Below are 14,634 nucleotides of genomic sequence, written 5' to 3' on the forward strand. Positions count from 1 at the left end.
ATGGGTGGATGATGGATGACGAAAGGAACAGTTAATGATGAAGGAACTACAGTGGACCTTGGGAATGATAGTGCTTTTGCTATTCTAGATTTTGGTTATTAAGAAAAGCAATGATGATGTTATTGTATTGCTAAGGGAATTTTTAATTGGATTGTTTGTTCATATTCTTTTAAGCAACATAGTCCTAAGTTTCAGCTTTCTTAAACCATGGTATTTTAGCACAAGAAGTATTCTCTGTCATTTAGGATTTCTTAAAACATTTGATATTTTTTGTGTTCATAATAAAAAATGTTCATCTCAGAATCTCTTTGATTCTTTTCTACTCGATGTCATTTTTATTTCTTGAGGTAGTTTGTTACTTTTATGCTTTATATCTAAAATATATGTAATGGAAATAGAGAAAAATAAACTTAAAATTGACCCTTGAACAACATGGGGGCTAGGATGCCAACCCCTTGTCCCTCCTACCTCACAGTTCAAAATCTGCGTATAACTTACTCCTCAAAAACTTAACTACTGGGGTGGCTCAGTTGGTTGGGCATCTGACTTCATCTCGGGTCCTGATCCCATGCTTCGTGGGTTTGAGCCCCGTGTCAGGCTCTGTGCTCATAGCTCTGAGCCTAGAGTCTGCTTCAGATTCTGTGTCTCCTTCTCTCTCTGCCCCTCCCCTGCTTGCACTCTGTCTCCCCAAAATAAATAAATACTAAAAAAAAAAAAAAAAAAACTTAACTACTAATAGCCTGCTGTTGACCAGAAGCTTTACCTGTAACATAACAGTTGATTAACATACTTTGTATGTTATGTATATAGTATATTCTTACAATAAAGTAACCTAGAGGAAAAAAATGTTATGGAGAAAATTATAAGGAAGAGAAGATACATTTATGGTACTGTACATTTATGGGTACTGTATCAAAAAAATCCGCATATAAGTGGACTCGTGCAGTTCAAACCCATGTTCAAGGGTCAACTGTATATGTTTTATTAAAACATTAGCACTTAATGGCACTAATTCTAGAGTTGTTACATATCAAAGGGATTTTCTTAAGTGAGAAAGTATTTTCTGGGTTTTAAAACCAAGTCTCCTCAAAACATTTTTGGTACACTATAAATGTTATGCCAGATGTTAGTGGGAGGGATTAATTTTAAAACTTTAAGATTGTGTGTTGCCTCATGCTACTATATGTGAGCTTTTTGTCTTTTGAAAGTAAGAATAGGTATTGGGTGGGGGATACTCAGCTTATTCAGTATGCCATCAGCAGTCGTGAATAAATAGGCAGCCTTTTCTGAAAGTATTAAATTTTCCTGTCCTCATGGCCCTCTTACCTCTTGATCCTATTAAGTAGAGATCTAGAGATCTAGAGAATCAGATATTCAAACCCAGTGTGTGGAGAGGAGGGTGGGTAGGGGAGCTTATTGTAATGCAAAACAAAGGGTAAGTTCCATCAAAAAATGTCACACTCAGACTTGTGAATTGATGGTGTTTAGACATAGCTCAAATTGTGCTAGATTTTTCCCTCTACCCAACCCCAGCACTTTACCAGTAACCTAAGAGTTGTGTAGTTGAGTTACTTGATAGGTTACATTTATAGAATTTTTGAAGGGATCTTACTTTTCTTTGTTTCTTTAGCTACTTGCCTAATGTTTGCCATGTGGTGGGTACCAAATGAGAGTTTAGTGAATAAGATACACACTATTAACAATAGTACAAGTAGTTCAGTGTGCATGCCATTCACTTCCATCAATATAAAATGAGTTATTAGATTGGAAAGGACAAACCTACACTATTAGAGCATTAGATATTTTCTGGTTTTTATTTTTCAGAAACATTAAAAACAGATCTTGGCACTTTTTACAAATTTGGTCTCTATTTTGCTAAGGTTTTATTAAATAGTAGGATGTCACAGACATTCGGAAACATAGTGTATCTTATGTATTATTAAAGTTCAAAGATGCACTTTTAGTTTGCTCAAATTAACTTTATTAACAGGTACAAATTTGCTGTTTACAATTATAGAATTCTGATTTTTTATGTCAGATGGATTTACTGCAGGAATTCTATGAAACAACACTGGAAGCTTTGAAAGATGCTAAGAATGATAGACTGTGGTTTAAGACAAACACAAAGGTAACAATTACAGTTACTTACATTTTTTTTTTTTTTTGAAGAGTGGGAGGGTATCCTTAATAAACTCTCCTAAAGATTCATACCTTTTTCTTTTGAAATCTTTTAATTTCAATAAGTATGTTCTTTTACAGCTTGGGAAATTATATTTAGAACGAGAAGAATATGGAAAGCTTCAAAAAATTTTACGCCAGTTACATCAGTCCTGCCAGGTAGCATTCTCTTACTTTTTCTTAATATTTCTTCATAATAAAAAAGCATTAAAAAATTGTATTTGAAACATTGGTTTAGGGATGTTTTTGTTCAAACATCATCCCAAAAATAAAATTTGGTAAATAAGATACGAAAAGGCTCATTAAAAAAAGAATTTCTTATTTGAGAGAGAGAGAGCGTGTGTGCATGAGCTGGGGAGGGGCAGAAGAAGGGGGAGAAAGAGAGAGAGAGAGAGAGAGAGAGAGAGAGAGAGAATCCCAAGCTGGCTCCACACTCAGCATGGAGCCCAACAAGGGACTCAGTCTCACAGCCATGAGATCATGACCTGAGCCAAAATAAAGAATTGGATGCTCAGCTGACCAAGCTAGCCAGGTGCCCCTAAAAAGCTCATTTTTTTCTGAATATTAAATTTCCTCCTGTTTTAATCCTAATTTCAGCCATTATTTTTGTGGACTGAGACAACAGATATCAATAAAAAAATACTCTAGTCATTAATATTTACTAAGAATAAGATAGACAGACCCTGTGAAAATTAGAAAAGAATATTAAAGACATATATAATAAAGATATTTTATATTCAAGTTTATAATATATGAATCTTTTGTAACAACTGTCCTTTAGAACTTCCTATGATGCTAGAAACATTCTGTTTCTGTACTGTCCAATATAATAGCGTCAGCTACATGTCATCAGGCAGTTAAATGTGGCTGAGTTTTTTATTTTGCTCAATTTAAATTTGAATAGCCACATGATCTGAACAGGGCACTTCTATAACTTTTTAACTATAGTTATAATTTGTGTTTTCTTTTTTGTCTTGATCAAAAGCTATGTGATAATTAGTTTAAAGTTTGTGTGAAAATACTGTTTTAAATATTTTTAAGCTCCTCCAGTGCCTTGTACTATTATTTTAATTATGTACGTTATTTCTGTGCATGGGAGCAAAGTTGGTCAGGAACGTGTTCTAAATTAATCACCTGCATGTATTTTCATTAATATTTTTAGGTTATTTTTAAAAAGAAAGTGTTTTTATTTCATAGTAGTTTTGCTTCATAAAACAGATTAGTTATTTATGATTGGTTTCTTATGTACACATTCTTGAGAAAGTTTAGTCTGATGCATAAACTGTGAGTTCAATTCCATGTGAAGTGGAAATGATAGAGAAGCCGTTTCTGAATGGAAGAGGATCTTCTATCTGATTGTAAATAACATTATAATATAGCAGAGATGTATGCTAATCTGTGGGGTTTTTTTTTTCCCACTTATTTTGAGAGAGCATGCAAGCAGGGGAGGGGCAGAGAGACATGGAGAGAGAGAATCCCATGCAGGTTCTATGCTGACAGCACGATGTGGGGTTCGATCCCACAAACTGTGAGACCTGAGCCAAAATCAGGAGTGTACACTTGACTGACTAACTTAGCCATGCAGGTGCCCCTATGATAACCTAGATGTACAAATTGTGTCTTACATATCATGTATTTTACTCTGGCTGTGATTCATTAGTGAATAAACAGAATTAAGTTGGAAGACCAAATAAATAATAAATTTTGGCTTTGTGTCTGTCAGTGCTTGATATTTATGATTATCTGACTATTGCCCATATGCTATTTTTCATGGCCTGCATTTTGTGGGCTTTTGGTCATTTTTCAAAGTTGAACCTTTGTATTCCTCTGACATCCCTCAGCAGAGTTAGTGCTTTTCTCTTCCATTCTTCTGGGCACTTGGCTCACCTCATGCTTCAACTAGAGTCATTTATATTGTAATTTATCTGCTGACAGAGTAATCTTCTAGCCTGTAAACTTTGGGGGGCTAGGAACTCTGGCTTATGTAACTTTACATTTCTCCAAGGCAGACCCAGTGCCTGATACCAGGAAGGCACTTGAAAGTGCTTTGTGATAAAATCAGTGAATATAAAATTGTGACGATTTGGGGAAGACCATAAAGAACCTCCTAGATAGAAACAAACATTATAACATTTTATACATTAAAAAATTACTTCTGGTTACTTACTCCTTATTGAATGACTAGAAAATCCAAAAGATGTGTGCTTTCCTTTTTGGCTATTCAAGTTAGTGTTCTCGGTGTTCTAGATCTCAAACGTTGTAGTGCATTTTCACACAAAATTCATATTATAAATGTAAGGATCCCAGGCTAACTCAAATAAAAATGTCTAGATTGTGAATTCTATTTTGACTAAATTTCATTATTTGCTTTCCTAGACTGATGATGGAGAAGATGACCTGAAAAAAGGTACACAGTTATTAGAAATATACGCTTTGGAAATTCAAATGTACACGGCACAGAAGAATAACAAAAAACTGAAAGCACTCTATGAACAGTCACTTCACATCAAGTCTGCCATCCCTCATCCACTGATCATGGGAGTCATCAGAGGCAAGTTTTGTTTGGAGAAGGGTGGGCAGTGTCCCAGGAAGTTGTCATTGTATATGACTGAATGACTAGGAAGGTTGTTCGTGTTATAGTGAAAATAAATGGCGAAGTAGTAAAATCATTGAAATGATCTAGTCTTAGAAAGAAATTAGGATGAAATTTTGTCTTTTAAGATTTTACATTAGTGAAATATTACTAACAGAAAATTTACCATTAGAAGTCCTATTCTTGATGGGCACCTAGGTGGCTCAGTCAGTTGGGCATCTGACTTTGGCTCAGGTCATGATCTCACAGTTTGTGAGTTCGAGCCCCGTGTCGGGCTCTGTGCTGTCGGTTCAGAGCCTGGAGCCTGCTTCAGATTCTGTGTCTCCTCTCTCCGCCCCTGCCCCGCACATGCTCTGTCTCTCAAAAAAATGAATAAATATTAAAAAAAAAAAAAAAATTTTAAAGAAATCCTATTCTTTTTTTTATTTAAAAAAAAATTTTTTTTTTCAACGTTTATTTATTTTTGGGACAGAGAGAGACAGAGCATGAACGGGGGAGGGGCAGAGAGAGAGGGAGACACAGAATCGGAAACAGGCTCCAGGCTCTGAGCCATCAGCCCAGAGCCTGACGCGGGGCTCGAACTCCCGGACCGCGAGATCGTGACCTGGCTGAAGTCGGACGCTTAACCGACTGCGCCACCCAGGCGCCCCAAAGAAATCCTATTCTTGAATTGTAATGATGTATATAAAATTACCTTCTGCCTCAACTGAGAATAAAGATTTGCAAATGCTTGTTTGATGTTTAATGAAGAGCTTGCTTTTTAGAAAGCATCCTGGGGCCAGTATATAATTAAAAGACTGGAAAGCCACTATCACAGTTTTCATGTGATTTTTATCAAGTATTCAGTCTTACTACAGAACTGAAAATGCCCTCTTTTATCCTATTTTATTTGCAGAATGTGGTGGTAAAATGCACTTGAGAGAAGGTGAATTTGAAAAGGCACACACTGATTTTTTTGAAGCCTTTAAGAATTATGATGAATCGGGAAGTCCAAGACGAACCACTTGCTTAAAATATTTGGTGTTAGCAAATATGCTAATGAAGTCAGGAATAAATCCATTTGACTCACAGGAGGTATGCGTGTGCTCTAAATATTCATTTCTGTCAGCTATCTTTTGTGGAAGTAAATGTTAATCTTTCTTTGTGTTAATTGTTTTTTGTTCTGTTTTTTTTAACTGCTTAGGCCAAACCGTACAAAAATGATCCAGAAATTCTAGCAATGACAAATTTAGTAAGGTAAGATTGTATCTCTCAGTTAAGGTAAATTTCCTTAAATCGGTGATTAGAGGGGAAAGTGGAAGAGATATTTTGAGAATTCAGTTAATATTCCAAAGTTTGTGAAATTTTTATCTCTTAAAGTCATTTATTCAGTTTCTGTTAGTCATAAGATTTTATGAAGTATAGTATTGGCTGCTTTTTCCCCCCTGTTATCTACATGCTTTGTGTGTATGCTGTTTTCAGTACAAAACTGATTATAGCTATTTTAAAACAATTTCAGTGTTTGCTGTTTCAGCCTGCCTTAATCCAAAATGAAATTATGAATTGGTCCACATAAGTCAGAAATTTTCAGCAAGACCGTGTCTTTACTCACATATTTTCTCAATTGACAAGGTAAAAAAAAAATCATCTAAAAAGTTTACCTCAGGTAATTTTCTGAGATGAGGAGCAGAGGGTTATATTGATAAGAAATCCAAGGATTTTTTGACGACTTCTATGGTGGGTAGCAACTGAAAAACCTGCTATGATCAATTAATATTAAATAAAATTATAAAGATGAAACAAAGCAAAAAGCCTAGAAAAGAAGGCCTACTTTTGCAAAAGAAATCCGTGAACAAGAAAAATTTTCCTCTGGGCTGGGAATACATGGAGCCTAGGTTTCATCAAGTCTTTTGTTTAGATTGTGCAACTGAGTTTACCAAAGCAGGAAGATTATGATTAGGATGTAGGGTAGGGTGGGCTTTTTTGCATATGTATGTGGATAACTTCAGTGATCAGATACTCTTTCAATAGTCTTTTTTGATTTAAAAGTACTGTTAGACTATAAATTATGAGTCACCCATATATAAATTTTATATACTTGGAGAAAATAGCTTATTACCTGATACTGTCCTGTGTAAAATGTCCTCATTTACTTTGTTTGGCTATGAGTTTTATAAATTACCAGGTTTATTTAAAGAAACTTTAATTTTAACGATAAAAAATAAGAATGATTTTATTTTTCTTTTAAGGGGACTAGGAATAGTTAGGAGATAAGAACTCTAAATTGCAACATCAAAAAATCAATCTTTCTTATTGTTTATTTAGTCTATTTTAATACATATTTGTTGAATTAATTTGATTTTAGTTATGAAAGGAGATTTCTCCATCTTTATTTCAGATGGTTTATTCTATCAACATGATTTGGTTAGAGATTCACTTCATAATACTTCAGAAAAATGTTTTTAAGTTAAGTTGCTAAACAACAGTTTAAGCTTTTAAAACCCTTAAAGAAATATTGAGGAAGAGTTTTGCCCTAGACGTTAATATTTCATCTAAATTAAATTGATTAAATACATTAAAATGGATGAAAGGACTTAATTATCAGACCTTTAAAAAATAAGCAATATTTATGTTTACTATACCATACAACATATTCCTCTGTATTAATATAACCTCTATATTGGAACTCAAAAACTTATTTTAATGGAAAATTTTGACCCAAACAAGTGGCCTGTGGTGTGTCCCACACTTTGTATAAGATTTTTTTTTAAGTCACGTAAACAATGGAACAGTGTCTCTTGGTTAAAATATGCACATGTGCAAGTGTTTCACAACTTGAATATATCCTCCTATAGCATATTACATAATGTATTTGGGGTAGGTGAGAAAGTAATGCTTCCTAATTTTATCTTCCTAGTCAGTTGCCAGCAGACTAGAGGAAAATAATTCCTGTTGAAGCACTTGAGTCACCTGCCCCTTACATGAAGTTACATTGCGACCCACCAGATGGAAGCACAGCAGAGGGCGTGCAGAATGGCTGATGATATGTCTTACATATAAAGCAGACAGTGGTGCCATATCCAGAAGGTTGGCTTCTTCCTTCTCAGCACCTTTAGCAATCCCCGTAGTGCCCTACAGAATTAATTTAAGAGTAGATGCTAGACACCTCAGAGAATTATGAACATAAATCAGCCTTTGGCCTTCTGCAGCAGGGTCCATCACTCTTCTTTAGTGTGCGTGTCCCATTTGGTGCTAATTACCTGCCGCTGACGTTTCTGCTGTATAACTCAGTGGAACTTTAAGGCTAGAGAAAATTAAGAATCAGATGTTCCCTTTGCGAAGTTTTAGCAGTTGCTGGTAGCTTTCTAGAAGATAAAAATTAGGAAGCTGCATTTCTGAATAATCTTCAGAGAGGATATACTGTCTTATTTCAAAGACAAGATCGGACTCCTCCATACCGTTGTATGCTGACCTGGTTTCTTAGGGATTAAATGCTAAATGCACAACTTAATTTGAAAGTATCAAGCATTAAACAATTATTAAACTTGTCGGTTTTTAACAGTGCTAAGATTTTGAGAAGACTTTAATGAACTATATATAAATATAGTATATGACCCTAAAAGGTTTATTTAATCTTTCTTTTATAAAACCAAAAGCATTAAAAAAGAAATTCATTTTGTTTGCAGAAGGATGTGTGTGTGTTTAACTCTGATTTCTATGGCAGAAACTGTAACGTAATTTAGATTTTTGCATATAAAAATCAAGAAGCAGGCTCTTTGGTTAATATGATTTAATACATGATTTCCTCATGTTTGACAAGATTTATACCTTTCTTTTTCTGTTAGTGCCTATCAGAATAATGACATCACTGAATTTGAGAAGATTCTGAAAACAAATCACAGCAACATTATGGATGATCCTTTCATTAGGGAACACATTGAAGGTATATTCTTTCTGCTAAGTGAATTCAGTTACCTTCTGTGCCACTGTCAAACAGGACTTCTTAATGGAAAGGCATGGAATCAAACCAGTTTTCTTCTATGTATTGTCAAGTATAGAAATGCTTCTAAATGCTGTCATAGAATAGGATATTATTTAAAATTATAAAGCTATTTAAAAGAAATCATTCACCAGTTTCATGCTATTGAATAACATAATCAAGTTCTCATGTGATGTCCATTTCACTTAAGGTGGCTGTCCCTTTTATCTTTTTATTCTAATTTAGATATTATTGCATGTTTATTACTGATACTTAGTATCAGTATCAAAATTAATTCTTAGGATTTGTTTTCAACAAGTAACAAAAGCTTTTAAACATAGTCCTCTATGGTTGATGGCCTTGATGCATTTACTTTGAAGGGTAGGCTAATATTGTACAAGTAAGTGTGTGAGATTTTTTTTTCTGTTGGATTAACAAAGACAAAAATCATTCCTTGTTCTGGGGCCTCTTTTGTACCTCCAGTGTTTCCACCTGTTTTGGAGCTATTTGAGGGTTTTTAAATGACCATTTGGAACAACTCATTCAAATACTTAAATTCCAGATGCATCAGGAAAATCCGAAGAATACTTTGGAAGTAATGTTCTCTTTTCCCCACCTTCCTTTCTCTTTCATTCGGACAGAATTTTAAAAGTTCTTGTGTGAAGCTAGAATGATACTACACTCGGTGGATATAGAAAAGTTTAGAAGCCTTGTGCATGAACTCCAGTCTTTTTGTTTGTTTTTTAAAGACACTTGTCTGTGAAGAAACTGGAGAAGATCATTTTATAAAATATAATACCGTAGATTTTGAGAGAGCATAAAATAAAAGACTTGGCTGGCCTGAATCAGAGCTTCTTGAAAAATATGTTAACTATAGAGGAAATGATGAGCAGTGTGGAGTATTAGAAGGCAAGAGAATATTTTAGATAGCATCACAACATAAAATCGGGGAGGTGGGAATGAGGAAAAACGGGGAAAGTAGTCTCTAATCTTATTGTGCATTTATTGGATCTAAATATTTTTAGATCCAAATACCTTATGTCTGGTGTGCCTGGCTGGCTCATTCGGTAGAGCATGTTGCTCTTGATCTCAGGGTGATGAGTTTGAGCCCGGTATTGGGCATAGAACTTACTTAAAAGAAAACAAAAAACCCAAATACCTTATGTTCTTGTCAGGCAGAAAGATGTATTTTGAGAAGATAAATGATATAGTTAATTAATGTGATTTAGAAGTGCATAATGTTTCATGAAGATATATATACAGACTATTAAATACAAGTTTATTATTTTCATTTTTGTCTTTTCTTTCAGAGCTTTTGCGAAACATCAGAACACAAGTGCTCATAAAATTAATTAAGCCTTACACAAGAATACATATTCCTTTTATTTCTAAGGTACTTATATTCATGAATCTTAATATTTATAATTTTTAGTTTATAAATGCAGTGTACCTATCTTCCATTTAAAAAATGATTCTTAGTAACATTTTGTAATAGTACATTTTTAAAATACAGCATAACTTAAGGGCTTTCCTTTTAATATAAATTTTTCTGTATTGGCATAAATTGAGTTAACAGTAAAGAGAAATAAGGAATCATTACAGTTCTTTTTAAAGATTTCTTTAGCCTCAGAGAACATTGTAGAAGACAAAGTAGTGGCTAAAGTATATGACTGATGTAGTGTTAACCCAACCACAATAAAATTGTGGTAGGAATATACTTGAAAAATTACAGAGTTAAATTTTATCAGACCTATTTTCTCAGAAATATTTTGAAGTGATAATGGAATTTGTTTTACATTTTCTTTTCACTAAATCTCCTTTTTAAGTGGTGGGAGTTAATTTAAAATCAAAATAATTATCATGAAGTCTCTAAAGAAGTTAATTAGTAGAATTATAATGAGTCTTTTTTCTTAGGAGTTAAACATAGATGTAGCTGATGTGGAGAGCTTGCTGGTGCAGTGCATACTGGATAAGTAAGTACTTGGCTATTTCTTGTCATAAAATGTTTAGGACCATAACATTTGAATAATGGGAGCAAAGGTAGCAATGAAATTCTTGAGTTTTCATGAAAAGCACCCTCTGGCTATTATTTTCTGTTAAAACAGATACATAGGTATGCATGGTGGTTTTTTGTAAATGAATGAGCATATTAAGCCCTTGATCTCTGAAAAAGCTATAAATGTTTTCAGAAAGATTTGTCAGGTGCGCCTGGGTGGCTCAGTCAGTTGAGCATCTGACTTTTGATTTCGGCCACACTCATGCTCACAGTTTGTGAGTTCAAGCCCTGCATTGGGCTCTGCACTGACAGCACCAAGCCTGCTTAGGTTTCTTTCTCGCTCTATCCTTGCCCCTCCCCTGCACATGTGCACGCACTCGTGCGCGCGCTCTCTCTCTCTCTCTCTCTCAAAATAAACATCTAAAAGAAAAGAAAAAGATTTCTTATTCAGCACATGATCCATATACAGCTAGAGCATTTTTTAATGAATAGTATTTTTTTACGTTTTTAAAGTAGAAGGTGTGGTATGTAATTGTTTTGAAATTATATTTTTCTTAAAAGCAGTATGGTAATTTAAAGCTTTACAAGTTGCATTTGCTATTGATTAATCAGTAAGTCTCTGCTTATTCGTTTTTTTAATGTAACTGATGAAAGGTAGCTGAAATCTACTTTCTGTCTAGAATTTTAATAAGGTAACAAATAGTATAACTAATCCTGAATTCAATCATTTAATGTAGGCAGCAGTTTTTTCTTTTACATTTATTGGTATTATAAATACTTTATGAAACAGTCCAAAAGATACACTTAGTGAAAACGGTTTCTAGACATGTCTTCTTTTATGTATTTATTTCTAGCACTATTCATGGCCGAATTGATCAAGTCAACCAACTCCTTGAATTGGATCATCAGAAGAGGGGCGGTGCCCGGTATACTGCACTAGATAAATGGACCAACCAGCTAAATTCTCTCAACCAGGCTGTAGTCAGTAAACTGGCTTAACAGAGAACAAGCTTTTAACAGACGTACTTAATGCAACAGTGCAGAGATGTAATCCTTAAAAGAACTGGGAATGGCAAAACTACTGTCGGTTGATGTGTCCTGAAAATTATTGGAGTTATGGCAGAAGTGCTTTTTTTGATCAACTGGTTTGTGTTTTGCTGCTGCATTTATCCCAAGAAAAACAGCTTTAATCTCCAGAAGAAAACCAAAATGCCATGGGATTTATGCTGTATTGACATCTTGCCCTAAACATACAACATCATAGTAATTTGTCATGGGCAACATGACCAGAGAGAAGATTTTTGTCATGATTTTAAATACACTGACATGTTACTGTTGGTTAAATTTAAACATGTTTTACCTGCAGAAATTCTCTCACAAATAACCTGCAATAACTTGAAATGCATACCCTTTTGAACACTTCCTTTTCTCATGTATAAATTAAAATGTTTGCTGCATTTTGCAAAATGTCAATTCTCCAAAAATGTGTCCGTATATTTCTGTACCTGCAGTGTAGTAAAGGTTTAGATGAAACCCCATAATTATGGTGGCATACTGTCACTTAGGTTTCAAGCAGCAAAATAAACAGTGCAGCTCAGAAATTGTAGTTTGGTTCTTGACGTGTTTTTATTACATTTGGGGTTTTTGTTTTGCTTTTTAGTACCTTAGAAATTTCAAATTATTTAATCTTCAGTTAATGATTTTTAAAAGCCTGGGAGCAAGTAAGTCGGTTATTTGCTTTCAAGCTTTTTAAAGTAGTCTTTATTGATAAAGTAAGGAGAACTAGTTTCTAACAAAACACTTGCATAGTACTTACTTTGACAGTGATGCTTTAAAGAAATAAAATTCTTTTTTTTTTCTAAGAATGATATTCCTTTTTAAAAATAAATTCTAACTCTCAGAATGTTCACTTTAAACAAATATGCCAGAACATAGACAGCTAAATGAATGTTACCCTGTATAGTGATCATGCTGGAAAATTATTTCCTAATTCCAGCAGTCTACCATTGCTCAAAACCTCATGGGTTTTGCTCTTTTAGAATTGTATTCAGAGCTAATTTAAGTCATACACACTGTTGACTTTGTGATGCACAGTGTTTAAGAAAACAAAAAGTATTAAGCTTGATTTTTTTTTTTTTAAATTTTGTTTTTTTTATAGTTACCATCATTTGGCACCAAATGACTTTGGACAGTTTCCAAAAATTAATCTGTCTTTGAGGAAATAGTAGAAAGTATGTAACTGGCTTTGAAGGCGATCCCAAAAGAGTTTTAAAGGTATATTGAGCAATGGTAGCATAGTTAGGATAATGAACTGTGGCCTTCCAAGGTGACCACCTTAAAGGAGACGCAGCTCATTTGAATGTATTGAGTTTTGGATGTATTTGTTTCATTTAAAAAAAAAAAATCACATTATTTTATAGTGTCAAAAGGAAAAACTAAGATTAAGATAATTTCTTTGGTTTTTCTATTGCTTGTTATTATGTAAAAAGAAGTGAGTGGCAGTTCAGAAGGAAGACTGTTGTAACTGAGGAATGACAACCAAGAATTTTTGATCATTAAATCAGATTTTATAAACAGTGGAAAGAGCATGGACTTAAAACAAGGCATGCTTATTCGGTTTTGTCAAAATTTTACGAAAATATGTGATATATATTTATACTAAAACTATATAATCCTTAGATATAGGAAAGCAATCAGTTAATGTCTTTAGCAGATAAAAGCAGTATTAAATACAGGTGCAACTTGGAAATTGTAGAAAATTGAAAGAAAACGAAAGACAAATGTCTCTGGTAGGGAATAAAAAAGTTTAAGATATTATAAAATTATGTGTATTTTCTTCTCTTTTACATAAATCATTTGTGAAAAATGTGCTACATTTTTTTTACAGGAGTGATAATAATTAGGACTTATTTTTCAATATAATTTGGAGACCCTTTGTTACCCAAATAAAAATGACGAGTTTCTGTGCCTGTATTCAAATATGTATGCATGTGATAACTGTGGGAAAAGGCCCTGCTTAACTCTGAGTTGATGGAATTAGAATTTAAAGGATTTGAATGATACGATTTAACCTTTATGCCAACTTTCACAATGCCCAGTTTTCCTGTGATATCTTTGCCCCATGGCAGTAGTGCATCTTCCAGTTTCTAGAGAGAAAGCATGCACTTATTTTTTGGGGGGAAACTGGGCTAAGCTATAAAACAAATTATATAATGTAATTGTATGTATCACATAGGCTTTGTTTAATATTCCTGAAATACTAGTTCTTTTTTTTAAAGTTATTTGCCACATTTGTTTCAGAACACAGGTTTTTGATACCCCTTAACAGTCTGACTACCTTAAAACGTTTTATTTTTTCCCATTAAACATGTTCTGTGTTCTTGTGCATCTTAAAGAGTTGAAATCTTTTTTTGAGATTGCTTATCAAAATATAACTAAATTTAAGGGAACTAACAAATAAATTGGCATATTTTTAGCATTTTAAATTACTGGTTAAATCTGTCCCTCTGTGAAAATTATAGTAACAAATAGTTTACATCATATTGTAATGTGTTTATCTCCTTTTTCTTTTACCCCTAAATCTGGAAAAACTCACTCCACAGCAAACTTTTGACTGCTATTTGAGGGGAATAGATAACTGCTATAAGAACTGGATTTCCACTGCTATAGCTCTTAAATTAATTTTTTTTAAGTAATCTCTATGCCTAACGTGAGGTTCGAACTCATGACCCTTAAGATCAAGATTTGCATGGTCTACCAACTGAGTCATCCAGGCACCCCTAACATAACTTTTTTTTTTTTTAAGGTGAGATGAGTTTGTATGTACTAAGTATTTCATTTTCTTTCTTAATCACTAATCTTTATAATTCCTCAATAAACACAGGTAAGTAAACTTTTCTTTTGGAATGG

At 33.7% G+C, this 14,634-nt stretch overlaps 1 protein-coding gene across 2 annotated transcripts in view; it reads left to right on the forward strand.

The window, feature by feature from the left end:
• The window catches only part of COPS2 (COP9 signalosome subunit 2), a 31,222-nt gene extending 17,551 nt beyond the window's left edge, over positions 1–13,671 (forward strand). Inside the window, exons 5-13 of one of the 2 annotated variants that reach the window (XM_030318228.1) lie at positions 2,018–2,128; positions 2,260–2,337; positions 4,555–4,729; positions 5,667–5,845; positions 5,955–6,007; positions 8,596–8,693; positions 10,040–10,122; positions 10,644–10,702; positions 11,580–13,671. In XM_030318228.1, coding sequence (XP_030174088.1) covers positions 2,018–2,128; positions 2,260–2,337; positions 4,555–4,729; positions 5,667–5,845; positions 5,955–6,007; positions 8,596–8,693; positions 10,040–10,122; positions 10,644–10,702; positions 11,580–11,724 — 981 coding nt within the window. In that variant the 3' untranslated portion in view covers positions 11,725–13,671. The remainder of the gene's footprint in view (positions 1–2,017; positions 2,129–2,259; positions 2,338–4,554; positions 4,730–5,666; positions 5,846–5,954; positions 6,008–8,595; positions 8,694–10,039; positions 10,123–10,643; positions 10,703–11,579) is intronic. The other variant, XM_030318229.1, reaches the window with a different exon arrangement.
• The last annotated feature ends 963 nt before the right edge of the window (positions 13,672–14,634 follow it).

Source organism: Lynx canadensis, chromosome B3 (genome assembly GCF_007474595.2).
Source record: "Lynx canadensis isolate LIC74 chromosome B3, mLynCan4.pri.v2, whole genome shotgun sequence".
In the NCBI taxonomy this organism is placed as follows: Eukaryota; Metazoa; Chordata; class Mammalia; order Carnivora; family Felidae; genus Lynx; species Lynx canadensis.